This window comes from Dendrobium catenatum, unplaced genomic scaffold, assembly GCF_001605985.2.
Source record: "Dendrobium catenatum unplaced genomic scaffold, ASM160598v2 fragScaff_scaffold_166, whole genome shotgun sequence".
In the NCBI taxonomy this organism is placed as follows: Eukaryota; Viridiplantae; Streptophyta; class Magnoliopsida; order Asparagales; family Orchidaceae; genus Dendrobium; species Dendrobium catenatum.
The window spans coordinates 490917-518493 of NW_021318628.1; the positions used below are offsets into that span (position 1 = coordinate 490917).

At 34.6% G+C, this 27577-nt stretch overlaps 1 protein-coding gene and 1 pseudogene across 1 annotated transcript; both read left to right on the forward strand.

Annotated features, from left to right (window-relative positions):
- Positions 1–3865: 3865 nt before the first annotated feature.
- LOC110104122 (rust resistance kinase Lr10-like) lies at positions 3866–7126 on the forward strand. Its single transcript, XM_020833095.2, has 3 exons — positions 3866–4672; positions 5678–5698; positions 5859–7126. Exons 1-3 carry the CDS (start codon positions 3931–3933, stop codon positions 6998–7000), a joined length of 1905 nt encoding a protein of 634 aa, XP_020688754.2. The 5' UTR covers positions 3866–3930; the 3' UTR covers positions 7001–7126.
- A 7712-nt stretch (positions 7127–14838) lies between these two features.
- LOC110104114 overlaps positions 14839–27577 on the forward strand; it is a 92477-nt pseudogene continuing 79738 nt past the window's right edge.

The window sequence follows — 27577 nt, forward strand, 5'->3', positions numbered from 1 at the left end:
CAATCAATGAATTGACATCACTGCTATCAATGCTAGTCAACTTAGGTTCCAAAAGACCCAAAAACAGTACCTCATAGTCTTTCATCACCTCCATGAGATATAGAGAAGCCTTCTTTTTCTTGGCTCCTCTACAAATCCAAAAAACTATTGAAGTCATTTTTGGATTAGAAGGGAAGGTTTCCCCACCTTCTCCCTTGAATCTCCTTCCACTCTTCTATTTCTAGATTTTGTTCTAATTGGTCCCAAGCTCTTTAACTGCTTAGCACCTTTCTTTTTAGAACCAATATTTCCATCTTCTTTACTGCTCCCTTCAGAATTCATAATTTTAACATAATTTGATACAATCTCACCTCCTTTCTTCTCTCAGTACTCTTTCCAGGAGTTTCAATTGCCAACTCACCTTTCTCAGTCAAAGTATTTAAAAATTCATACTTATTATAAGTAAAGCAAATACCACTTTGCTTGAGATACATACCATTATTCAGATCACCATACGAAGTCACACCCGTGGAATTCTTGGATTAATTTTCCAGATTGATGGAATTTGCATTTGATTCAATCTTCTTTTCTTCTTTATTGGTCTAGTCCACCCGTCTAGCTTTTTCCGGCATTTTAACTTCAGCAATAATTCCTTCCATCATAGTAACTATCTCAGGATTTCCAATAGCATCTGTTTTATCCTTTAGCAGTTCATTATTCCTTCCAGCAGCCATGAATAACTAATCTTCAGGATTCTTCACAGCATTCCTCTTATTTACTTATTTTCCAAGATTTTGAAATATGATTTCTTTAAATTCATCCTCCCATAGTTCACGTGGACCCAAGGTTCATAGCCTTCTCTCACATCAGCAACTCTCTGAGATTTTCTTTTATCAGTTTCTAATTCAGCATTACCCACATTTTCCCTCTGATTTTCACTAACTACTTGAGATTTGATGGGAGCTACTCCCTTCTTAGGGCAGTTTTCTTTCAAGTGTCCTAACTTCCCACAAGTGAAGCAGAATGTAGGAAGTCTTTCATATTCAATGCATTGAAAAAATTTACCCAAATTCCCTTCAACCCAAACTCCCAATGGGGGTTTTTCATCAAGCTTTACACGAACACAAACTCTTGCAAATTCTCTTCTACCCCATTGGAACATGTTTCCATCTATTAAATAAGGAGTGCCTACCATGGAAGCAATTATGCATACATTGATCTCATCCCAGCTTCGTAATGGAAGGTTCGACATAAGAATCCATATAGGTGCAGTCAAACCTTTGAAGGAAGTAGGAGAGAATGATAGAGACCATCTATCCATTCCCACTATATTCCCATTCACATACCACGGACTAGTGGTAAAAACCCTGTCCATCACCTCTGGATTCTCAAATGCACAGAGAACCCAACCCATTCCAAGCAAGGTCAAATGAAACTTCCCAAAAATGCCCCACTGCCTCCTTAACTCCATACTAATGATATGGAAAGGAATGCTGTCACCGAAGATCTTGATAACCAAGAATTTTTTAAGTATGTTTGAGTTCTCCAACTCATTTCATGTGTGCAGTTTAATTGTTGATTAATTTTCAATGAATCCTTCACCAAGATCTATATCAATTGCTCTGATGTTGGTTTTCTTACTTCATGCATTCTTCAACTCATTACCAGACTATTGTTTAGTACCCTCTAAGCAATTAGTAGACAATATGCAATTCTCAAGTTCACCAGATTCACAATTCCTGACATTGTTCAGTTCTGAAATAACATACGCTTTATAGATTCCTATCTCAGCCTCCATGATCTGCATACTTGGAACAGGACAGGGTTTGAGTTTCTCCTTCTCAGACCCTTCTTCAATGATAGCTTCATTCTCCCTTGCTTTCAATGAGTATTTATCACTAGAATCCTCTTTCACCATACTAGAAGACGAATTGCCTAGCTCATATTTAGCAAAGCCTTTTGAAAACCTGACATCTACAAACAAGGACTGATTTTTTCCATGACTTTCAAATAAAATCTTCTCGCCCTTACCGACCTCTTTAAGTGGAACTATTTCCTTCGATAAACCTCCCTCTTTAATCACCAGGGGTCTATCCATTCTGAATTTAATTTTTGTATCTCTATCAACATTCGAATCCCCAAAGGCAGGAGGAGACGAAATCGGTGTCAATCGAGAACCATTCCAGGAAGGAACGAAAGACGGCCGAACGTTGAAGGAGACACCAGCTGAAGGTTGCTGGCGGCCCTCCGACGTCATCGGATCCAAGCAGAAAATCCGCACGCCAGAGGAATTCAAAATTTTTCTATTCCCGTAATAAACGAAGCGTCTCTCTCTTAAAAATTCGTCTATCTAACGCTTAAAGCACCTTGCCAGGTGGTAAAAAGTCACATATACATGTATAACTTCTATTATTTATCTGTAGAATGTTATTTCTTCTTTGAAGTTTTTTTTAGAATAAAGAGGTTAAAATCACTTAATTCAAAGTTAAATCAATCTATTCTACAAAGGTTTAAGATTAATATGTTAATTTTTTTTAAAATTTTAATAATATTATTATTTATTAATTCTTTCTTCTGGTTCATTGTTCGGTCCAATTTTCACACCCTTGGATATAGTACAATAGAATTGAACTTATAGTGTACTTGAACTTCTCCCATATTAGCACTTTAGCATGCCATGATATGCATATGCAGATATTAACACTTGAAAATGTATGCCTTGCTATATATACTATATTTCAAGGGATAACACTTGTATAATTTGCATATATATTTGACATTTGTCATTTGAAAAATCATTCAAAAGGAGTCTTTAAAATATCATTTTAAATTTTTTAATGAAATGTAGCAAATGCCAGAAATGCCATGTTCTACATGAAATACTCATAAATTTGTGCTAACAAAACTAATGGGGGAATAATAGTTTCTTATAGTTAAACTAATAAGAATGAGGCATTTTATAATATATTAAAAACTACAAGATGAAAATTTTCTAAAATACGTTTAAATCATGCTTTATTCCCTAACCTTTCGTAAATAAATTTAAATTGAAATTAGAAATGGGACATTTGGAGCCTATCTCGTGCTTCACAATTTCATTAACAAATTCGCAGAACGAATTTTGCACTTTTGTCTTCAAATCCATCTGTTTTTTCTTTATCATCTTCCATCTCTCATTCTCCAACCAACCAATGTGGAATTAGAAAATGAATTTGGATATTTGTGTATAAAAACTAATTTTAGTGTTCAACATCATGACAGTCCAACATTTAGCATCACTGTGATCGGTCATAAAATTCTATATACTCCCAGACAAAGAGTTTATTGCTACAGTTCTCCATACTTAGCGCTACAGGATTCTCCTTCCCTCCAAAATGAGGGCTCAACGCCACAACATCATCTAGATCAGTGCTGTAGCGCTCCGAATGACTTTTGGATACTTAATATATCTTTTAATTATTGACTTCCATACAACTTCCTTATATTTATAATAACTTTGAATTAAACATGATTAAATTATTACCAATTTTGTAGCGACGGATGTTACAGAGAGCAAGAAAAGTGAAATGTCAAAATTAATTTAGGATCGAGATAGTTGTTTTTTTTCTCTAATTGACACCACATGGACGGAGTAGTTATAGATTTTTCATTTTTAAGTTTTACGATAAAAGATTTATCATTAGTCCATCAAAACTTTAACAAAAAATTTAGTTGTTCATAAATTGATTTGACTTGCTGACCATTAATTGGGTCTAAGTCTTGCTAGTCGTTATTTCCATTATCCTAATACGCTAGATTTTTCAAAAACAACTACCCTGGTCCATAAACGCGGTGATAAGTCTTCTGCTTAATACAATTGACCAGTATAGTCTTTTCGGTGGAATAGTCAAGTTCCGAAGCTGCAATTAATGAATTAAATACTGATTAAAAACTGCATTTGCAAGATGGGCTATGTTGCTGTTCCAATTCACCATTTTTGCAATGCCTTGGTGCCATCTTCTCCTGCTTGGGATCTTCCCAATAGCCTATGCCCTCTCCAATGACTGTTCTTCCTCCATGTGTGGAGATATGGAGATCAAATTCCCTTTTACCCTTGAAAGCAGCTCCAATAGTTGCAGGACAGCAGGATTGAGTGCGAATCTGTCCTGCTCCTCCACCAACGAGACAATTATTACTCTCCCCTCTTCAGAATCCTACAGAATAACATCTATTGGCTATGCTTATGAGTTCTTTATTGAAGTTCTTCTATCAACATCTTCCATTAGTTGCCCATGGAAAAAAGGTACCCAAAAACGGCCAAACGTCAACGGCTCTGTTTTTCATGTAGCTGTATCACGTTTTGTTCTAGTGAACTGCACAACCAAGATAAGCTTGCAAGCTGACAATGAAGGTGTAGTTGGGCCAATCTCTTGCCTCAGTGAAGTAGATTCTTTTGTTTATGCTATGAATGTATATGAGAGAATAGACATACTTCCTCCTTCATGCATCGTAATATATACCGGTGAAGTTCTTTCTAATTATTCTGGTCAATCGATACAAGCTATAGCGCCAAAGAGCCTGCAAGGACAAACGGCTTCTTTGTCTGTGATTGCCGAAGCTATGCCCTGTTCAGATTGTTTCGTTGAAGAAAATAAATGTGGATATAATATCAGAAGAGATACAAGTTTTTGTATTCTACAAGATTCTCACCATGGTGAGTTCCCATCTATCTGAATCTTCTGTTTTATGTTTTTTGCGTCGAGAGATGAGTTGCATCTTTTCTTTTCTGTTCTGTTCTGTTTTTTTTTGTAAAGAATTAATATTATAAACTTCTCATTTTTTATATAGTTGATATGTTTAAGAAAATAAGCAACGACAAATCCTGTTTTTTTAGTTTAATGATAAAATTTTTAGCCATATCTCTATTACGCACTAGATATAAGAAAAAAGAGAAATCAAAGAGAGATGGTTATCCCAAGACTTGTACTTTGACAACAAGAAATCTCAAAGCTCTTTAAACTCTCTTTCTCTCTCTATTCTCTTATATCTTAGTCATCCTTATTATTTCTTAGTCATCCTTATTATTAGTGATATTTTTGTATTGTCACGAACATATTTGATTCCAGCGCTTTCAACAAAGGTACACTCTTACTCGTAGACTGAAATTGATATAATTTTCAGCGCATTCTTTTGCTCACTGGCCTAAGAAATTCCGGCCACCATGATTTCAAGCAATAGATTAAAAAATTTCAGCAGCCACACCAAAAAACTCATTAAAGTTTACAATAGTTAGTAGATCTTCTCAATAGATAAATATTTGGCATCCAAACAGAACCTCATAAAGCTTCATATCTTTTTTTTACACTCTGTTCTCTCATTTCTTAGTAATCCTTAGACCTCAGTAAGTAAATATTTGGCATCCAAACAGAATCTCATCAAGCTTCATATCAGGAATAGAAAATTGATTTCAACTTAATAAAACATCTGTGGAAAAAATAATTAGCAATGAATTAGAGTTGGCAGACTACATGGAGAAATTTCAAATACAATGTCATTTTGGAGGTTAGGTCAGATATTTTCAGGGAAAATTTTCTTTTCTGTCATAACAAAGAAAATAAACTTACAATCATGTTTTATTACCCTTATCTTCAAATTTATATTTACTTTTATTGATTGTGGCATAACAAACTGATTTTTTGTCCATATATATTTTTCCCAGGTTTACATCTTATTCTTGAAGGTATATGGAGCAATCTCACCATTTATTTTCAGTTTTTCCTGGACTTCCAACCTAAATTTCGTTTGAAAGGGTTATTTGTCTGACAAGTAAAATTTTGGAATGGTGGTGCTGATAAATAGGAAAGTTGCCTTAATGAATGCTAAAATTTCCTTTCTTGCAGGCGTTGCCATTGGTACATCTCTTGTGGTTTTTCTGATTGCAGTTCTTGTGGTTCTCTACTTTTTCAAAAAATATAACAATGAAAAACAGAAGCGCATAAAGGTGGAAAAGTTCCTTGCAACCTACAAATCCACAACACTAACTCGATACAATTTCTCTAATATTAAGAAAATAACAAAGAAATTTAAGCATAAGTTGGGTCAAGGAGGATTTGGAAGTGTCTACAAAGGTGAGCTGACTAATGGAATTCCTGTGGCAGTTAAATTGCTAGAAGCATCAAAATCCAATGGAGATGATTTTGTCAATGAAGTAGCCACTATAGGAAAAATTCACCATGTCAATGTAGTTCGTCTTTTAGGGTTCTGTTCAGATGGAACTAACAGAGCCCTAGTATATGAGTTCATGCCAAATAACTCATTGGAAAAGTTTATTTTCTTTGGTGAATCAAAGAAGAGACATGAATTTTTCAACATGGAGAAGTTACAGGAGATTGCAATTGGCATTGCCCAAGGGATCAATCATTTGCACCAAGGATGCAATCAAAGAATTCTTCACTTTGACATCAAACCCCATAATATTTTGTTAGATTATGACTTCAATCCAAAAATTTCAGATTTTGGCCTTGCTAAGCTCTGCTCTAGAGATGAAAGCATTGTTACAATAAGTGCTGCAAGAGGCACTATGGGATACATAGCACCAGAAGTTTACTCAAGAAACTTTGGGCCAGTCTCTCATAAGTCTGATGTATATAGTTATGGAATGCTTTTGTTAGAAATGATTGGAAGGAGGAAAAATATTGATCCTACAATTGAGAACCTCAGTGAAATTTATTTTCCAGAGTGGATATATAATAAGTTGGTCAATAACAACAGTCTAGGATTAGCTATGGAAATGGAAGGAAATGAAGAAATTATGAAAAGGCTTGCAATCATAGCACTTTGGTGCATACAATGGAATCCAGCAGAGCGTCCATCAATGAATAAAGTTGTTCAAATGCTCACAACAAACTTTCAGAGTTTGGAGATGCCCCCAACCCCTTTTGTTCCTTCTGATCAACCGAGCAATGTTAATGTCTCAACCAATCATGAAAGGATTTTGGAGGTCTGTATCTCAACCAATCATGAGGAAATTTTGGAGGATTGATTAATAATTAGTTTAGTATATAGGTCTATTGAATCCTTATGTGATGTTATTATATTTATTTGTTCCTAAATCTATTTTAAAACATTTTATTTGGATGAACAAAATTTATGTAGATTTTTTAATAAATTTCTTATTGATGATATCAATCAAGTAATATATCTCTTCGATTTTATTTAGATATCTTTAAGGTACTGAGGGATAGTATATGTTGGCCACATGTGCTAATGAGATGATGTGCTTCCTTTCATGATAACAAATATATGCTAGGATGTATAAAATTTAAATTAAGTTGTTTAGAGGTTTTTTGGATGCAAGGATCAAATGCATAACTTGCTTAAATTTAAAGGATAGGGGTATCAGGTATGTCTAAAATGGTTAAGCATTTTAAAGGTGGTTGAAAGTTGATGCGGAAGAAATAATTTTTTTAAAAAGTTGTTGTAAAAAGCAGCTCCCTCACACATGAATTTCTTCAAATCAATGAAAATATAGTAGACAAATAGAAACTATTACTGCATTCTGGAAAAAAAAAAACAAAGCGGTAAGAAAGTTGTAAATTAAACACTTGGGCTTTGTTTTAAAGAGCTTTAAAATTGCATTCATGTAGGTGAGTGGAGTCGGCTTGAGCATGACTAGTTAACAAACTTATGAGTTGAGTTTACTGAGCTATGAGTTTTAGTTAGAGCCTATACCTGAGTTTGTGTATTAAATGAGCTCAAGCTTGAACTTAGCCCGACTCAGCTTGTAAGCTCATTGAGCTCCTCAATTAGCTTAAAATATATTTAAAAATTAATTTAAATTGCAATAAATAATACATTTTAACTTTTTTAAATTAATTCTATATTAAAAATAAGAACTCTTACAAAAACTAAAAATTTTTTGTTTAAACCTAAGAAATTGAGCTCAGCAATCAAGTCAAACCTGAGCTTTCTAAATAAGCTCCCACAATTGAGCCAAGCTCAAGACTTTAAATTTTTTAACGACCCAACCTTGAGCTCATTAAGAATAAACAAACTTAGCACAATTAAGTTGATGTTCAGCTCAACTTGAATCATTTGAACCCCAATTTTCGCAGTACAAAATATGCAATCATTAAACAAAGTTATGGAGAAAGTGCTCAAGCAATTAAAGACATTTAATAGTCTCCAATTCTCTAATTTTTATTATTTATGAGGTTGCTATATCATAGAGTTCCATGGCTCATTATAAATTTCCTCTAAGATAAATTACAATAACAATCAATTTATTTACAATTAATTATTCTTATTTTGAAACTAGCGAGCATCTTATTTTGATCATTCTATGAGGAGAATCAAACAATCATAAATAGACTTTCATGAAAAAAAAAAAAAAACCAGGATTAAAATTTTGACTTTATTTAATTAAAATGCAAATTATTATATGCAATTTTATCGTTATATATTTTTTTTTTCACTTTAATTTTTTCATTATATTTAGTAGAGAAAACTACAGTTCTAGGGTTGCCTCTAACACTAAAAGAAAAAAAATTAATTGAGCAAAATTTCCAGGCAACTGAGCAATATTTTTCTAATTGAATTCGTCAAAGCAAATAGAAGTCTTGTCACCGTACATGCCACCATTTCTACTTCCAACAAAATTGATTTCATTTAGGGGTTATTTGGTTGGAAGTACAATGGGAGTAAAGTAAAGTAAATGCAACCGTTTTCAAAAATTTAGTGTTTGGTTGGGTGAATAAAAAAGGCCAAGTAAAATATAATCAATATAGTATAAAATAATTTAGGTCATTTTTGAGGTAAATAGTACTCGCCCAATTTTGAGAGAGAAATGTTTACACTTCAAGTAAGCTAGCTTGATCTCTTCCACAGGCTGCCACAATCCACCACCTGCCACCACCAATAGTCGCCACCCTTTGCCACCTTCCAACACAACCCGCCACCCATCACCTGCCACCATATTTATATTTTACACTACATTAATTTGACTTCGAGTTAAACAAAAAAAAATATTCAACTGAATTTTCTTAAACTCATCCAAGTATTACTTTTACACTGTATTCTTTTTACTTTACATTTCTTTTACACTGCATTTCTTTTTTAACCAACCAAAAACCCCTTAAAAAATTCCTTATGCTTCGAAAAAGTCCAAGTCCTTTTTTAACCAACCAAAAACCCCTTAAAATTTAAGTTGTCTCTGAATATTACGTTGACCGAGACTAGTAATTTAGTAATGGATTGATTGCTACATAATACAAGTAACATGAAATATAAATACTCATAAATAAGAGATAACATTATGATCATTAAAATGGTCATTCATAGTGCAAGAAGTAAACTATGATAAAGAGTAAAGATGTTGCATAAAGTAAATAGAACAAGGTGACACGATCCAATTTTTTTGTTTTTTTTTTTGGCAATAACACCTTTGCTTGCATATTGAGATCTCCAACATAAAGATTTACTACTCACTTTTTCAGCCACCACTAGCCTAAAAGAACCTCTTCTTAATGGGTGATGGAGAAACTCCACACCCAATTCTACTACTCCAAGTATGAGATAAACTTTTGTGGCTCACCAGCTAATCCATACCTTCTTAAACCACAAAAGATTTGAGATTGCACTGATCTCTCAAAAACTTAATTAAATAATATCTCTCTATGCTCAACAACAAACATTAGAGGAATTAGACTTCAGGTCTTCAAACTATTTTATTATCATCATAATGTAGTAGTTTATTATAAACTCATTAAATTCACAGCCTTCAGGTCTTCAAACTATTTTATTATCATCATGTAATAATGAAACTACTAAATTATTGTAATAAAAATCTTGTAAATCTTGTAAATCAGTCATACACTTTCAAAATACTCAATATGTAAGGCTTAAAACTCACCTCAAAAGGATGTGTACGCAATCTCTCTTCAATATCTTGGGTACTTTATAAGATTTTTTTAGAGAATCTCTAGTGCTTGCATGACCAGATGGGTTCAATGATCTCCTCTACACCCCTTTAACTTACAACATATCTTTCATAAACATTGACTAAACACTCTTATGAAGTGGATCTATAGCTCCCTGAATTCCCTCAGTTGTCACTCAAGAAATTATAGAGAAGCACAGTGAAGACTAAAATTAACTATGTTACTGAATTCTTTTACTAACATTACAAATTGTTTATTTATAGAAAAACACAGAAAATGGATTATAATACTACGGTGCTCAAGACACTTACGCAGTGAAGTCCATAAAATAAATTAATGACAAAGTGCTAAATTTTTTCCTCCATTGCAGTGCTTGCATAGGTTGACCCATTATTTAATGAATAGATGCATTGTTTCACTAGCATATCTTGTCCTAAGCCGTTGCAACTGTAGCGCTGTGGTGATGTTGACGGGGTAGAATTGTGGCATCAACATGGCACTCCCCTTGGCGTAGTGGAATTATAAATTAGCACATGATGATGTGCAGACAAAGACTGAGCTTTATAGTGCTAACTTCTCTGATGTTGTTATGTTGTTAAACAGTGACTAGGTGCCACCATTTCCATATTTGATTTTTTGGCAATGTCAATGATGGTATCACAACGGTGTAGTGGCCAACACCATGGAGTTGTATCATACTTTAAATTTTTGTGCATTTCTACATTTTCATTCACAAACATAACTAAATCTAAATTGTTTCACTCACAATTTGACATATAAAACATAACATTATTTACACTGATTAGACTGCCACCACCGTTTGATGCATGGAAGGCACGTATCAAGCCTTGGCATGCCAGTTATCCATGTAGGTAATGCATGCGACCCATCTAATATAGCATGGTTGGATCAGAGCATCTTGAAGTTGCCTCATTGTCCATGCCATTTCACTGAAGAACCTGCATTCGAACCCTAAAGCCATCACGCCCGTGGTTCTGATTTATTCCATTTGATTAGATGAATTGAAGGCTCAGGTTAGAAGAATTATTTTAGTTCAAATTGAACTAAAACTTGGATTGCTCATAACTTTCAAAATGCTTCCCCAAATTTAACAAAATTTAAACTTAAGCTCTCAGTATCATAATCCTTCAATGCCTGGAGTTTGGAGACTCCATGCATTGAGGGTTTAGAGCAATTTTAAACTAAAAATTTCACTTAAAATGTTAATATCTTACCAACCAGTGGATGGAGTTGTGAGTAAGAAGGCTTCTTTTTCTCCCGAAGAAGTTATCTTCAACTTTGTAGAACACATCAAGAGCTGATTCTAGCTTAATTGAAAGTTAACTCCAAATCTCATCTTTCTCTCTCTATTCACCAAAGGGGAATTTGGAGGCTATGGAATGGTGGGGAAAAACTTTAAGAAGATTGAGGGAGATCTAGAGAAGCAAGGGAAGAAGTTTGGAGGGCTAGAGGTAGATGAGAGAATGAGTTATTTTCATCTTCTTTATTATTTTTAGATAGAATTTAAATATTTGAATTTAGTTAATTTTCATTTAAATCATAGAACTCAATATGTTGGGCTTTCACCCAACACGAGGTTTATGAAATTGATATGGAAAATCAAGGGGAATTGGCTTTTTTTTTTTTTTTAGGGGAATTGGCTTAACTCTCTAATTCTACCAATTGACTTGGGGTGAGATGTTAAAGCTTATTTTTAATGAACATTCCCTCACTCACCTCTCTTGCGATTATTTTTATGTTGGTTTTTCTTACCAAAGAAAGAAATAGGTAGAGGGACCAATAGAAGGAAAGTTGTTTTAACTACCGATGTAATGAGATTTATACCATTATTAAAGATGGAGAGAGTTAACTCCCCAATGGAGATGCCAAAAAAAATATTTTTATTGGGTGGTACGCAAATCAATCACAATTATATTTTTGGGAAAATTTGAATATAATTTTTTGAATTTTTGGTTTTGATGTCGAACACACCATTATGAATGATATATCATGTCAGGAGGGGGGAATATCATTCTTAAATGAGTTCAGATTACAAAACTATAAGTTTTATGAAAGCACTACTTATGAACCTTAATGTCAAAATATTATTCGATCATATATTTAGCTATAATAATCTGCATGTACTATCATTAATTTCATATTCAAATGCATGTTAATAAATAATATATATGCCCCTAAAAACAAAATATTATTTATTATCCACAATTTGAATGTAAAGATAATGAGGCTCCTGTAATTTTAATTTTTCCAAAATAATAATTTTCCACCATCCTACTTAGAAGCTAACTAGGGCATGGTTTATTTTATATGGGGTATTATATCTCCTACGAAGGAAAGGCTTCATAGATAATTATATCATATGAAGTTTTAGGTTTCCTATCAATACTCATGATTGAAATAATGGCACAAATTATATTTTGGTTTTTTATTGGAGTGATATGAAAGGAAAGATATGATAATTTTAATAAGATTGGATCAAAATTTTAGCACTTATTTTTGGAGTCCAAAGAATGAAGGGTAGGGAGCACTTTGGGATTCTAAAAATAATTTAGAAGCACCCTGACCTACCTTATATTAGGCTTTAAATTTTGGAGGGGAGAAATTTTTTGTTTGAGTTGATATTTTATTAAAAATTTAGGATTAAATTTTTTTTTTCAATATTAGGGACTTATGATTTTAGTTCTACCCCATATCCTAAATCTTATTTGGGTGCTAAACAATAATTACAAGACTTTAACTAATGACATGAAAATCTAAGCTTACCTCGACTTGGATTGGAGAGCTAAACAATAAATCTAATTTGGGCTCTTAACAATAATGACATGTAAAACTTGGCTTGCCACATCATTGATTAAAGAGCTAGCTAAATCACCTAGGCACTTTAAAACCATCAGTCTAGTCTAATGATAGATGGGTAGGCAGTCATTTATATTTTTGAAAAATTGGGGCTGACATCTGGAGAGGATCCTAAGTGGCCCTTTCACTTATATATAGTAATTATGCTTGATGCTATTGAAATTTAATTAATTTTTAATTAGTTTCTAATATAATGCATGTTTATTGACTTATATGCAAAAAATTGTATGATGAACTTTAAAAATTAGGAATAAAAATAGGTTTTTTTCAAAGAGATGCACATCCCCTAAACAGATCTACATCCTAATAGGTTAGGTGGGTTTCCATGGCCCATAGGTGGGGAGGTGTGTAGTAATGAGAGAAGGTAAATATGAATGCATAGAAAACTCTAACATGCACGGGCTTACTTCTTAAGAGTGTTTATTTTTCTATGTGATCCTAATAATTTCTTTATTAATTTACAAGTAGAATTTTTTCATTCTCCTTAAGAGCCTGATCACATTTCAGGCTAAAATAAAGTCGACATGAATATAAGAAACCTACAAAGTAGGCAATTTCTACTACAAAAATAATTTAAATAAATAGTCAATTATAAAATATCAAATGAATGTAAAAGTTCATGGGGAAAATGCCACTTAATTACAAGCATGCAAAAATTAAAAGTGGTCAGTCTCCACGTATAACATCCTGGATTATAGTCCTACAGAATGATGCAAGGAATTTTTTTGGTCTATACTCTAAATCAAGCGAAAAAACAACTTGAAAGGCGATGCCATGCTCTAAGCTTCCCCTATTTTTTCCTCATTCAAGTGTGGAGGCTTCTATATCTTACTATAAATAATTGGGTGGTTGTATAATCTGATGGCAAGTTTGTACTATTTATTGAATTAAATTTACTTTTACTGAAAAGGTTCTTCTAACTACATCACTCCTTGTTTATTTTGTATTTCCTTACATTAACCAAACAAGTTCACTGCAAGAAAAAGAAACTTTAACCACACTTAATATTGGCTTGAACAATTGTTTTAACAACCACAAAAAAGTTTTAAGTTGTTTCAACCCTTCATAAGTCTGCCATTGTTATTGCAAGGCATCAACCATTGGATACAGGTTGGCATGTCTTAGTTTTGACAATAGTTTAAACTACCACTATCTTGGAGCGTTAACGACAATTTTCCCAGTAACAAATTTAAAATAATAGCAGCGATTTAAATCGTCACAAATGTTTCAGATTAGTGGCAATTAAAACCACCACTAAAGCTTTGAAATAGGTCGTCATGTATTTAAAATAAACTCAAAGGTCATAGTAGAGATGCATTCACTGTTCCAAGAAAAGAATGAACATAAAATCTTTTTAGTGATTATTGAATATAGTAATACAGAAATAATTACTACAAGATGCACATTACACCTAAAATGTTGGTTATTTGACAGAGATAGGAGAGTTGAACTAATAAGTTATAGGCAAAGGATAAACATTTGTGTTATGTTGAAGATAAGACCTGTAGCAAACAAGGAAACTATATACATAAAAACTGTAAATATGAGTAAATCTATACAATTAACCATCAATCACCTCTTTATTTCTCCGGTGATTTTATTTTGTTGAAATAGGAAAGTTAACTTTATTTTCATCAATTGACTTTGACTTGGGGACAATTTGACGAGGCTATGTCATTGTAGTCATTACTTCCATTACAATAATAATATGCTGGACTTCCCAAAACTTGGAATTCCAACCATCTCAAATATCCCCTTTCTTATTCGCCACATAAAATTATTCATCGTGGTCTTCTTCTTCAATGTCCACGCTTGTCCATAAACTTGGTAAAAAGTCTTTTGCTTAATACAATTGACCAGTAAAGTCTTTTCGGTGGAATAGTCAAGTTCAGAAGCTGCAATTAATGTATTAAATTAAGTGTTGTTTAAAATTGCATTTGCAAGATGGGCCTTGTTGCCTTTCCCAATTCATCCTTTTTGCAATGCCTTGGTGGCATCTCCTCCTGCTTGGGATCTTCTCAGTAGACTATGCCCTCTCTAATGACTGCCCTTCATGTGTGGAGATATGGAGATAAAATTCCCTTATACTCTTGAAAGCATCTCCAGTAGTAGTTGCAGGATAGCGGGATTGAGAGCGAATCTGTCCTGCTCCTCCACCAACGAGACAATTATCACCCTCCCCTCTTTAGAATCTTACAGAGTAACATCTATTGACTTTTTTAATGGGATCATTATTGAAGTTCTTTCATCAACATCTTCAATTAGTTGCCCATGGCGAAAAGGCATCCAAAAAAGGCCTAATGTCAACTCCTCTATTTTCAATGTCGATGCGTCACGTGTTGTTATAGTTAACTGCACAACCAAACTAAGCTTGCAGGCTGACAATGATGACGTAGTTGGGCCAATCTCTTGCCTTAGTGAACAAGGTTGGTTTGTTTATACTTTGGGTGAATATGAGAGAACATACATTCTTCCTCCTTCATGCTTCGTAATATATACCGGTGAAGTTCTTTCTGATTCTCCTGGTCAACCGATACAAACTATAGCATAGAAGAGCGTACAAGGACAAAGGGTTGCTTTGTATCCGAATATAGATGAGAATATTCAGGCTTGTTATTTATGTTCAGATGCAGGGAAAAATTGGGATATAATATCATAAGGGATAAAAAATTTTGTTTTCTCGAAGATTCTCATGGTGAGTTTCTATCTATCTGATGCTTCTTTCTGAACCTTTTCTTTTATGCGAAAATGTTATACTCTGTCATAAAAAAGAAAATGATATTTCAACCATGTTTTATTACTATATCTTTAAATTTATACTAACATTTATTAATTGTGGCTTAACAAACTAATTTTTTTGTCCATATACATTTTCCCAGGTTCACATCTTATTGCTAAAGGTATATGGAGCAATCTCACCATTTATATTTAGTTTTCCCTGAAATCTCACCAAAAATTCTTTTAAATGGGTTCATTGCATGAAATTTGGGAAAATTTATCGATAGTGGTGCCTATAAAAAAAATTGCATTAGTAAATGTTATAATTTCCTTTCTTGCAGGCGTTGCCATTGGTACATCTCTTGTGGTTTTTCTTATTGCAGTTCTTGTGGTTCTCTGCTTTTTCACAAAACTATAGAAATGAAAACAAAAGCGCATAAAAGTGGAAAAATTCCTTGCAACCTATAAATCTACAACACTAACTCGATACAATTTCTCTAATATTATGAAAATAACAAAGAAATTTAGGCATAAGCTGGGTCAAGGAGGATTTGGAAGTGTCTACAAAGTTGAGCTGACTAATGGAATTCTTGTGGCAGTTAAATAGCTAAAAGCATCAAAATCCATTGGAGAAGATTTTGTTAACGAAGTAGGCACTATAGGAAAAATTCACCATGTCAATGTAGTTTGTCTCTTGGGATTTTGTTTAGATGGAACTAACAGAGCCCTAGTGTATGAATTCATGCAAAATAATTATTTGGAAAAGTTTATTTTCTTTGGGGAATCAAAGAAGAGACATGAATTTTTCAATATGGAGAAGTTGTATGAGATTGCAATTGGCATTGCCCAAAGAATCAATTATTTGCACCAAGGATGCAATCAAAGAACTCTTCACTTTAACATCAAACCCCATAATATTTTGTTAAATCATGACTTCAATCCAAAAAATTTAGATTTTGGCTTGGCCAAGCTATGCTCCAGAGATCAAAGCATTGTGACAATAACTGCTGCAAGAGGCACTATGGGATACATAACACCAGAGGTCTACTTTAGTAACTTTCAACCTATCACACATAAATCTAATATATATAGTTATGGAATGCTTCTATTAGAAATGATCAGAAGGAGGAAAAATATTGATCCTACAATTGAGAATCTCAGTGAAATTTTTTTTCCTGAGTGGGTATATAATAAGTTGGTCCATGTGGACCTCCGAAAGAGCACCGCTTGTGGGGCTCGAACGCAAAGGGTACGGCCGCACTATCCCATAAGACAAAACGATCACAGGCCTTTACACTTGACGTGAACAGGTCAATGGGAGGGTAGATTTGATTGTGCATACAACTAACCATTGGGGACAGGGGCTTTCTCCAATGCATCCCGATAGAAAGTTATATACACGACCTGATCAGAATGGGTTTTCCCCACCTGATACATCAGCTCAGATGGGGTTTTATTAGAAGTGGGTCCAAGTTTCCCATGGGCGCAAGCCCCTGTGGTTAATTACAACTAAGGCCGGAGCCTGAGAAAACTCTTGATCAAGGATCATACATTATCCCTTCCTAAAATGAGACTAGCACAAGGGTATAGACTAAGAAGTCCTACTCAAAGGGAAGAAAAGGTCCAAATGGGCTTGGTCGACATGTGGGGTTCATACCAGCATTCAGAGGATCTAGGATATTAGAGAGAAACTGGGAAAAAGAAGATCAAACATCCAATCACATGCGTGAGAGAAGGATGAAAATGTCATCATCCTGTGACGCAGATAAGTAGAATTTATAGTCCATGAAGAGAAGGGACCTACCTACTATTTTGGACAAACTACGAGACCGAATGTAGTAGCCTTGAACCCAAAATCTAAGTTGGGTTTAGTGTTCTACACAACACTAAGACTCGTGTCCTAACTAATGCAGTGTAGAACCTAGACTTATCCCGTCTTGGACTGGGGAGCCAGCTAACCACCTAATCACTTTAAAATCATGCTATGAAGTCAATTATGAGAGATGAGTGGGTGGTACATTTCTTGAAAGTAGGACCGACATCTAGAGAGGTTTTTAATTGGTCATGAACTTATGTTGGGTAAATACCCCTAACTAATGCAAGTAAAATTTTGATTAAGTTATTTTCTAATGCAATGCAAACTAGTTGAAGATCTCAAATCATATATGCATAAGATTTTAAAAATAGGCTTATAGAAAATAATTTTTCAAAAAGACTGGGCCTCCCCAGGTCCGACACTTCATCCTCATAGGCCAGATTATCCGGACTCTATCCGCAGGCGGGGAGGTATCTTATAAGAAGGAGAGAGAAGATGCATCCATATGTATGCGACCCCGGACAATTCCGGTAATTTCTTAGATTCGTTAGATTTTTATGTTATTTAAACCTTAAATATTAAATTTTTATTATGAGTAAAAGAGTTTTGTAGTCCTTAATGAGCCTGACGAGGTCCAAGCGAAGATAAAAATGGCATGCAATAAAAAACCTAAAAAAAGTAGGTAATTTCTACTGCACAAATAAAATAAACACATCAATATAAATTAACAAATCAACTAAATGTCCATAGGCAAACTGCCCTTATTACAACCCAGGGTATGTAGAAAGTAAAGTAGGCGAGCACCACTGCCAACAACCCAAATTTCTAAGCCTATGACTGACACAAATGGCTTTGAGTGGAATATTGGGTCTTCAAGTCTTCAATCTTCTTGGACTTCTTCTCCTTGGACTCCTTAGATCTCTCCTCCTTGGACTCCTTGGATCTCTCCTCCTTGGACTTCCTTGGATCTGTCGTGGCTTAAATATCCAAATGAAGAGACAATTCCCCCCTTTAGGGAGTATTGCCTTTTCTCTTTGGATATCTAAAGCCATCCAGCTCGATCTTCCAAATGGAAGAAGACTCTCCCTACTCTGAATACGAGATTATGGATTAGACTTTTGATGATAGTAAACATTCATGTTTTTCTATGTCTGTCTTGCCTACTAACTTTTTAGGTCCAAATAATCGAATGCAACTCAAGCTAGCTCAAAATTGGGTAGATTTAGGTTTAGTCAAATCTATATTTTTTTCCTTTCTTGAGTCAATTATAAAAGTGGTTCCTGATGCTAAGTAACCTTGCACACACACACTTGAGGGATTTTTTGTATTTTTTGTTTTTAGTATATCGGCCTGGACTATGTTCATATCAGCCAGGATGATCTGAATAAAAATAGAAACCCTAATAAGGGCATCCTGGTTAAGCAGCCATCATTAAGCACATCATCCTGAATGATCCTTGCATCGACCAGGACGACAAGCTCAAATCAGAAAGAATCACCCGCTATGATCAATTTAGGTATTCTTTATTTCAGGACATTGATTAGGACGATCTATAAATCGACCTGGACGATGAAGCAAAATTATGCCTAAATTAATTTGATAATTATGGAAAGAAATTAAGGCTAATTGATACAATCACATTGGTCGGGTCGATCGCAGGATCGACCAAGATGATGTCCTGGACGATTAACATCGGTCAGACTTTATTCCCAGCGTTGTTCAGGATGATTGTACTTGGATTTGAACTAATAGGCCAGGACGATATTGTATCGGCCTGGACTATGTAATTAATGAAAGTGCTAAGATGACACTAGAAAGTGCTCTGATACTACTTGAAAGTTCATTAGGGATGTTAAGCCCTATAGAACTGGCCCAAGGCTAAATAAAGAGAGTGGTGAATTGGTAAAGAAGAATCTTTAAATCAAAACACAAATAAAAACCAATATCACCACAATAAAAACCAATGCAAAAATTAAATGCGGATGCAAATAGTAAGAAAGAACACACTGGATTTATAGTGGTTCGGACAAACCTTGACCTACGTCCACTCCTTAGAGGCACCCTCTAAGTATTGCACTAAAACAAGTGTCTCTCCTTTAGCCCCCACAGCTAGGAAGAGAAGCCCTTATAAAATCAATTCCACCTTCCCCGGTGCGGCGGAGTTGCCGGGTCCTTTGACACCAAAGTGAACTTCTTCTTTGGTGAACTTCCCTCGAGACAAGCCTTGAATCCGACGGTATTAAGATGCAAGCCTGCCGGAGCAACCGTGTGGAGTCCCCCTCCACACTCCCTTGAGCCCCCCCTCACAGGATCTTCTCCCTCTCAGACTTCACCCGTTCCTCATGCCCTTTCAAGCTCTCTCTTCAAGTCTCCCCCATAAGAACAAAGCTATAATGGCTGCCAAAGACACTTATAAAGTGCCTTATCCTAGCTTAAATAGAATATATAAAAATAATCTCATTAATTCAAGTTGCCGACATTATTGTCCAGGATGATAGGCATATCGTCCTGTACAATCAGTACAATTTAAGCCTAATCAGTTGGGACGATTTGAAACAATCAGAAGAAGTTTGTTCATATCGTCCTGAACGATAATATATCGTCCTGGACGATCAGAACAAATCATGGAATATCGTCCTGAACATCCCCATGAAAAATAGCTATCCGATGACTAATCATTCAGCATATCGGCCAGGACGATTTGGCGATCGTCCAGGACGATTTGATCTTGAAATCAAGTCATAGTTGCTTTCCTTAAATTCTAGAGAAATTTTGGAAAAAAATGACCTGAATCGTCTTGGACGATATTTTATAGTCCTGGATGATCCACCTGGACGATTTCCAAAAATAGGTTATTTCTAATTAGATATGGTGGCGGATTCTTTCTGTATTGAGCCTATCATCCTGGCCGATACAAAATCGTCCAGGATGATGTATTTTGCATAATAACGGCTGCTTTAATGAGGATGCCCTAATCAGGATTTCTACTTTTGAACAGATCGTCCAGGATGATATAAATATCGGCCCGGATGATGTTACCAAAAATAAAAATCTTTAGGGAGCAACAGAAAATCTTCCAAGTTACAAAACATCAGGAGCCACACCAAATACAATAGACTCAAGAAAGGAAAAGATGTACAAACTGACTCAGACCTAGTCTACCCAATCTTGAGCTGATTCCAAATTGCAATCCGATCGTGTAAACCTGAAATGTCAGTAGAAAGCTGTCATAGAGAAATAGGAATGTTTGCTATCATCAAAACCATAAATCATAGATCCGCAATAATCTCCCCCTTTTTGATGATGGCAAATATTTCAATTTGAATTTTCAAAAAGTAAACACCCTCTCCTAATCTCCCCCTTACTAGAATAAAACTTTAAAAACTAGAGAAGATAAAAATATTTTTGTTGTTTTTAAATTTTTGAAAAAAAAAGAGATACAAATAATACAAAAATTCAATAATATGTTCTCCCCCTTTGACATTATCAAAAAGAGAGGAGGCACAAACAAAATGAACAAAAGACAAAAACGTTCCCTGATATAGTGAAAAAATAAATATTCATAAAAATGAGAAAGTTACCTCTTGGTTTTAATCAAAAACTTAGTAGAATTGGATTGACAATGCATAGCCCAGAAAAATATTAGAAATTCAGAATTTGATAAACCAAACTCAAGTTCTTTAAAAAGGCTAAAAAACTTTTTAATTCAATATCTAAATCAAGGAATAAATTAGAAGAAGAAACATAAAATTTTCAAAACTCATTTCATAAAATATATCTTATAGAAGATTAATGCATGAATTGTTGAATCAAGAATCAAGATTTTCAAACTCAAGTATCGAAAGTATCAAGGGTTTTCTTAAGCTTTTATGAAGTACAAGAATGGTAAGCATTAAATTTTGTGGGCTCATTTTATGCCTCTTGTCAATTTGAATGACGCTCTTTGTGCATCTTTTGATTTTTGTTACACTTTTGTGTATATTTTTTAATTTGGTGTCATTGCGCATCTTTTATTTTTGGCATCATTGGCCAATTTTTTTTAATATGCTACTTTTGTGAAATCTTAAAAATAAAAGTAAATCCATCATAATGATAAATCGAATTCTTGATTAAGAAAATTATAAATTAGATTCAACAACTTGCAAAAGATTCCGATATGATAAATAAAATGTAAGGAGATAAAAAATTTGTTTCAAAAACCAATTTAAAAGATGAAAAAGATTTTAAATCAAAAGTAGAATAACCTCTTTTAAGAAATAGAGATTGAGAGTCAAAAACATGAGTTTCCTTCTTTTAACTGTTTTAGAAAAGTCAAACATAACTTACCAAAGATTTTAAGAAAAAATAGGAAGTAGATTTTTCATTTTTAGAAAAGTGAATGTGTATGTTGATCAGAAAAAAAACTTTCACGAAAATAAAAATTTCAAAGAATAAACAAAACAAAAATACAAAATAAATATGAAAAACATAAAAATAAAAACACAACACAAAACACGAAAGGCTTTTAACCATTATCTCTCTCCTGGTCTGATGCTTCAAAAATCAGATCTGCCCATGAGATTTTTTGCCTTTCATTATTTCCCCAATTTAAATTTTGCTTCGCTTTACCCTTTTCTTTCGTAGGAAGAATTCTTAAATTAGGGCACTGATTTTTCATATGTCCAGGCTTTCTGCATTAAAAGCAAATAACGTTAGAAGAAATATGGACATCCTTACCACTTTTACCATTTTTCCACTTTTGCTTATGCTTTGGTGAGCTTTTTGATTTGCTTGTCAAGTTATTGAAGTCGTCACCAACTAAGCTATCTCTTTATATATCTTTAGTTTTTAGAATAATCGTTTCACCTGCATCCAATAGTCTTTGACCCAAATCTTGCTCGTAGGCAATGAGTGAGCCAATCAAATTATCAATAGAATTATCATTCAAATATTTTGATTCGTAAATAGCAACTACTTTGGCACTAAACTTATCCAGTAGACAACGAAGAATTTTGTTAACTTTTTTAAAATTTGAAAATTCTTTTCCTAAAGCATGCAATGAGTTTACAATTTGAATGAATCTGGTATACATGTCTAAGATCGTTTAATAAGGTTTCATGGAAAATAATTCAAAATCATGCATTAATAAATTCAACTTGTATTGCTTGATTTCATTCGTGCCTTCGTATATGGTATGTAGTTTATCCAAAACTTCCTTATCAGTAATGCACGTGGATACTAACATAAAATCTTCAGAATTTAAAGCGCGAAAAAAGTAATTTAAAAATTTTATATTCAATTGAGCATTTACTTGTTCTTCCCTATTCCATTGATTAAAAGTAATATTTGTTTTAACTTCATTAACAATACGTGACGGTGATGAATAACTAGTTAAAATCATGTGCCACATGCGAAAATCAATCGATTGCAAGAAAATAGACATGCGAGTTTTCCAAAAATCAAATGACATATTTTCAAATAAAGGAGGTCTAGTGATTAAATAACCTTCTGTAACATTACGATTAGCCATGGATAAAAAAATCAAAAGCTTTTAAAAACTTATTTTATGAATACGGCTCTGATACCAATTGAAAGTGCTTAGATGACACTAGAAAGTGCTCTGATATCACTTGAAAGTTCATTAGGGATGTTAAGCCCTATAGAACTGGCCCAAGGCTAAATAAAGAAAGTGGTGAATTGGTAAAGAAAAATCTTTAAATCAAAACACTAATCAAAACTAATATCACCACAATAAAAACCAATGCGAAAATTAAATGCGGAAGCAAATAGTAAGAAAGAACACACTGGATTTATAGTGGTTCGGTCAAACCTTGACCTACATCCACTCTTTGGAGGCACCCTCCAAGTATTGCACTAAAACAAGTATCTCTCCTTTAGCCCCCACAGCTAGGCGGAGAAGCCCTTACAAAATCACTTCCACCTTTCCCGGTGCAGCGGAGTTGTCGGGTCCTTTGACACCAAAGTGAACTTCTTCTTTGGTGAACTTCCCTCGAGACAAGTCTTGAATCCGACGGTATTAAGATGCAAGCCTGCCAGAGGAACCGTGTGGAATCCCCCTCCACACTCCCTTGAGTCCCCCCTCACAGGATCTTCTCCCTCTCATACTTCACCCGTTCCTCACTCGCTTTCAAGCTTTCTCTTCAAGTCTCCCCCACAAGAACGAAGCTATAATGGCTGCCAAAGACACTTATAAAGTGTATTGTCAAAGCTTAAATAGAAGATCTAAAAATGAGCTCATTAATGCAAGGTTCCAACATTATCGTCCAGGATGATAGGCATATCGTCCTATACGATTAGTAAAATTTAAGCCCAATCAGCCAGGACGATTTGAGACGATCAGAAGAAGTTTGTTCATATCGTCTTGGATGATAATATATCATCCTGGATGATCAGAACAAATCGTAGAGTATCGTCCTGAACATCGCCCTGAAAAATAGCTATCCGATGACCAATCGTCCAGCTTATTGGCCAGGAAGATTTGGCGATCGTCCAGGCCAATTTGATCGTGAAATTAAGTCATAATTGATTTCCTTAAATTTCAGATAAATTTTGGAAAAAATGACCTGGATCATCCGGGATGATATTTTATAGTCCTAGACGATCCACCTAGACGAATTCCAAAAATAGGTTATTTCTAATTAGTTCTGGCGGCAGATTTTTTCTGTATTGAGCTTATCATCCTGGCCGATACAAAATCGTCCAGGACGATGTGTTTTGCATAATGACGGCTGCTTTAATGAGGATGCCCTAATCAGGATTTCTACTTTTGAACATATCGTCCAGGATGATATAAATATCGGCCCGGACGATGTTACTAAAAAAATCTTTAGGGAGCATCATAAAATCTTCCAAGTTACAAAACATCAGGAGCCACACCAAATAGAATAGACTCAAGAAAGGAAAAGATGTACAAAGTGACTCAGACCTAGTCTACCCAATCTTGAGCTGATTCCAAATTGCAGTCTGATCGTGTGAACCTGAAATAATAGTAGAAAGCAATCATAGAGAAATAGGAATGTTTTCTATCATCAAAACCATAAACCATAGATCCGTAACAACTAATTTTCTTTTGAACATCCCAAATCATCCTGGGTGATTAAGCTTATTTTGTACTGATTGTTCAGGAAGATATTCCTATTGTCCTGGACGATAATGTTAGTTCTTGAAATTCTATTTAAATGACCTAGATTTTTTTATGCAAAGGGACCTTTAGCTGCTGTCTTGACCTGAGAGAGCCAAGAGGAGAGGGAGAGAGAGGGAGGAACTTGTGAGGGGGAGTTTGTGAGAGGGATTGACAAAGGTTGCTCCAAGCAAGGTTCCAAGGCATCTTCTCCAGTCTTCGTCCTTCATCCATGGGGGTTCAAGGGAGGTAAGCTTCAGCAATCGGTGGAGGTTCTCTGTCTACTTCAGGAGGAAGCAAAAGGAGTGGGGTTCTCTGCCTCCTTTAGGAGGAAGAAAAAGGAGTTGGGTTCTCTACCTACTTCAGGAGGAAGCAAAAAGAGTTGGGTTCTTTGTCTTGCCGTGGTTGGCAGAAAAGAGTTTTTAAGAGGGCTTCTCAGCCTTGCTATGGGAGCAAAAGGAGAGTCAGTTTTGTAGTGCAATACTCGGAGGGCGCCTCCGGGGAGTGGACATAGGTCGAGTTGACCGAATCACTATAAATCTGGAGTGATCTTTCTTTGTTTTGATTTCACATTTATTTTTTCGCACTTAGATTTATGTGGTGATTTTGGTTTGTGATTGTGCTTTGATTGTAAGAATATTTTTTAAAATATCAATTCAGCCCCCCTCTTTGTTAGCCTTGGGCTATTTCATAAGGGTTTAACATCCCTAGCAAACTTTCAATTGGTATAAGAGCGGGTTTCATAAAAATTAAGTTTGAAAACTTTTTAAATTTTGATCCATGGCTAACAACGGTAATCGTAATGCAGCGAAAGGATATTCTATAACACGACCACCTTTGTTTGATAATCATCCTTTTGATTTTTGGAAAACTTGCATTTCTATTTTTTTTACAATCGACTGACTATCGTATGTTGATGTTTATTAAAGAAGGATATTCTACACCTTCTCGTGAACATAATGGAATTAAAACTGAAGTACCTTTTACTGAATGGACTTTTAATGAAAGAGATTTAGCACAACTTAATGCAAAGTGTTTGAACTTCTTTTTCTTGCTTTAAATTCTGAAGATTACATGCGTGTTTTTACTTGCTCTACTAGTAAAGAAATTTGGAATAAATTGTGTATCACCTATGAAGGCACTAATGAAGTTAAGCAATCCCGAGTGAACATTCTCTTACATGATTATGAACTATTTCGTATGAAACCTCATGAAATGATTTCTGAAATGTATACAAGGTTTACTCAGATTGTTACTTCATTGCATGCATTAGGACGAGAAGTTACTAACTATGAAAAAGTGAACAAAATTTTAAGATGTTTGCCTTCCTCTTTTGATGCTAAAATCACTTTAATTTTTGAGTCTAAAGATTTAAATACTTGTTCGATCGATAACTTACTTGGTTCACTCATTGCTTACGAGCAAGGGGTGAACCAAAAAAATATTGATGCAGGTGAGAGGATGAAGGAGAAAATGGTGGCACTTAAGGCGAACAACTCGGACACTGACTCCTTCGGGTCTGAAAGCGATGAAGTTCCTTCATCACTAGGCAATACAAAAACTTTTTATGAAAGAGTCACAGGCATCATCAAAATTGGAGAAAAGGTAACGATAACAAAAATTTTAAAGGTTCTTCTAATGTTGTTTATTTTGATTGCAGGAAGCCTAAATATGTCAGAGATGATTGTCCTACACTTCAGGATCACTAAAGTTAAGAAAAGAATGAGGAGAAACCTAAGTTCATAAAGGATAAGAAGCGAGCCAAAAAAGCATTGTGGGCGGAGTCTACATCTTACTCATGTGAGACTGAACCTGAAGAGGAGACAACAAACTTATGCTTAATGGTTGATGATTTTGAACAATCTAACCAAGAAGAGATATACCAACCAACCTATGACCAATTGCTTAAAATTTGTGAGAAAATTCATGCATCATATAGAAAACTTAAGAAAACTCACGCTAGTTTAAAATTGGAGTTTTTGAACTTATAAAAAGATCTTAAAATTTTGAGTAAAGATCACTTTCAAATTTATAATAATCACATGTCTTTGCTAGATGAATTTGATGAATTGAATATAAAATACTCTAAATTGGTTGTTGCACATGATTCATTGAAAGCTTCCTACACCTCGCTTGAATCTAATTTTAAAGCTTCTACTTAAGAATATGAGAAAAAAAAGCACTGTTTGGAGATTGATTTAGAAAATGCTCACTTGAGGTATAAAGGAAAATTGGATGTACTTAAGAAAAATTGGATGACACCCACATTTGATTCGAAGCCAATAACTAGGAAGAGGTATTATAACCCGAACCAATTAAGAAATCCTTTTTCTGGAGTTAGATGTTTTTCATGCGGCATGTTAGGACACATCGCATATACTTACACCATTCACCATAATACACATTGGGTGTAGAGACCCAAATTGCTTAATTCACTGTATAACACTCATGCATCACATTCATCTTTTCATAAGAAGGAACCCAAAACTGTTTGGGTTTCTAAATATGGCATTTGCTAATTTTGTAGGTGTGCTCTCACCAAAGAACTCGTGAGAGCATATGGTACTTGGACAAGAAAAGGCTCGCGGCTCATAAATTGCTTAAACTTGCTGCTAAATAAAATTTTGAATTACATGCTTACTACTCTATTGAGTGTTATTATTTTCTACCTTAGTTTTTGTGTTAGCTTTTCATATTTACTATTATAATTACTATTACTTTGGTTTCTTTTTTATTTATGATATTTTCGCCTTGTTTTTTTAGAAATATATAGCTAATGTTTTCTAAATTAGTTAAAGGGAGAAACACCGTTGATTGTTTCCCTCCCTCTAACCTCTTTTAGTGGTATAATTTTCTTTTCTAAATAAATGGGCACTTTGAGTTAGCCTAACTCTTGACCCAAGTGAGCTTAAGGGTTGGGCTGGTCAAGGAAGGTGTATTGGGTCAATGGGAACTCAATGGCACCTTGATTTGGATTCAATTTGATTAAGATCAAAAGATGGCTCAAGGGAGGCCTCTCTTTGGTCACTTGGGTCAAGCCATATGGCTAACCCAAGTGAGCCCAAGGCTTGGGTATCCAAGAGGGGTCTCTTGGGTACCTAAGGGGTCATCCCATGCATTCAAAGGACTTGGAATGGACTTGGTTCAAAA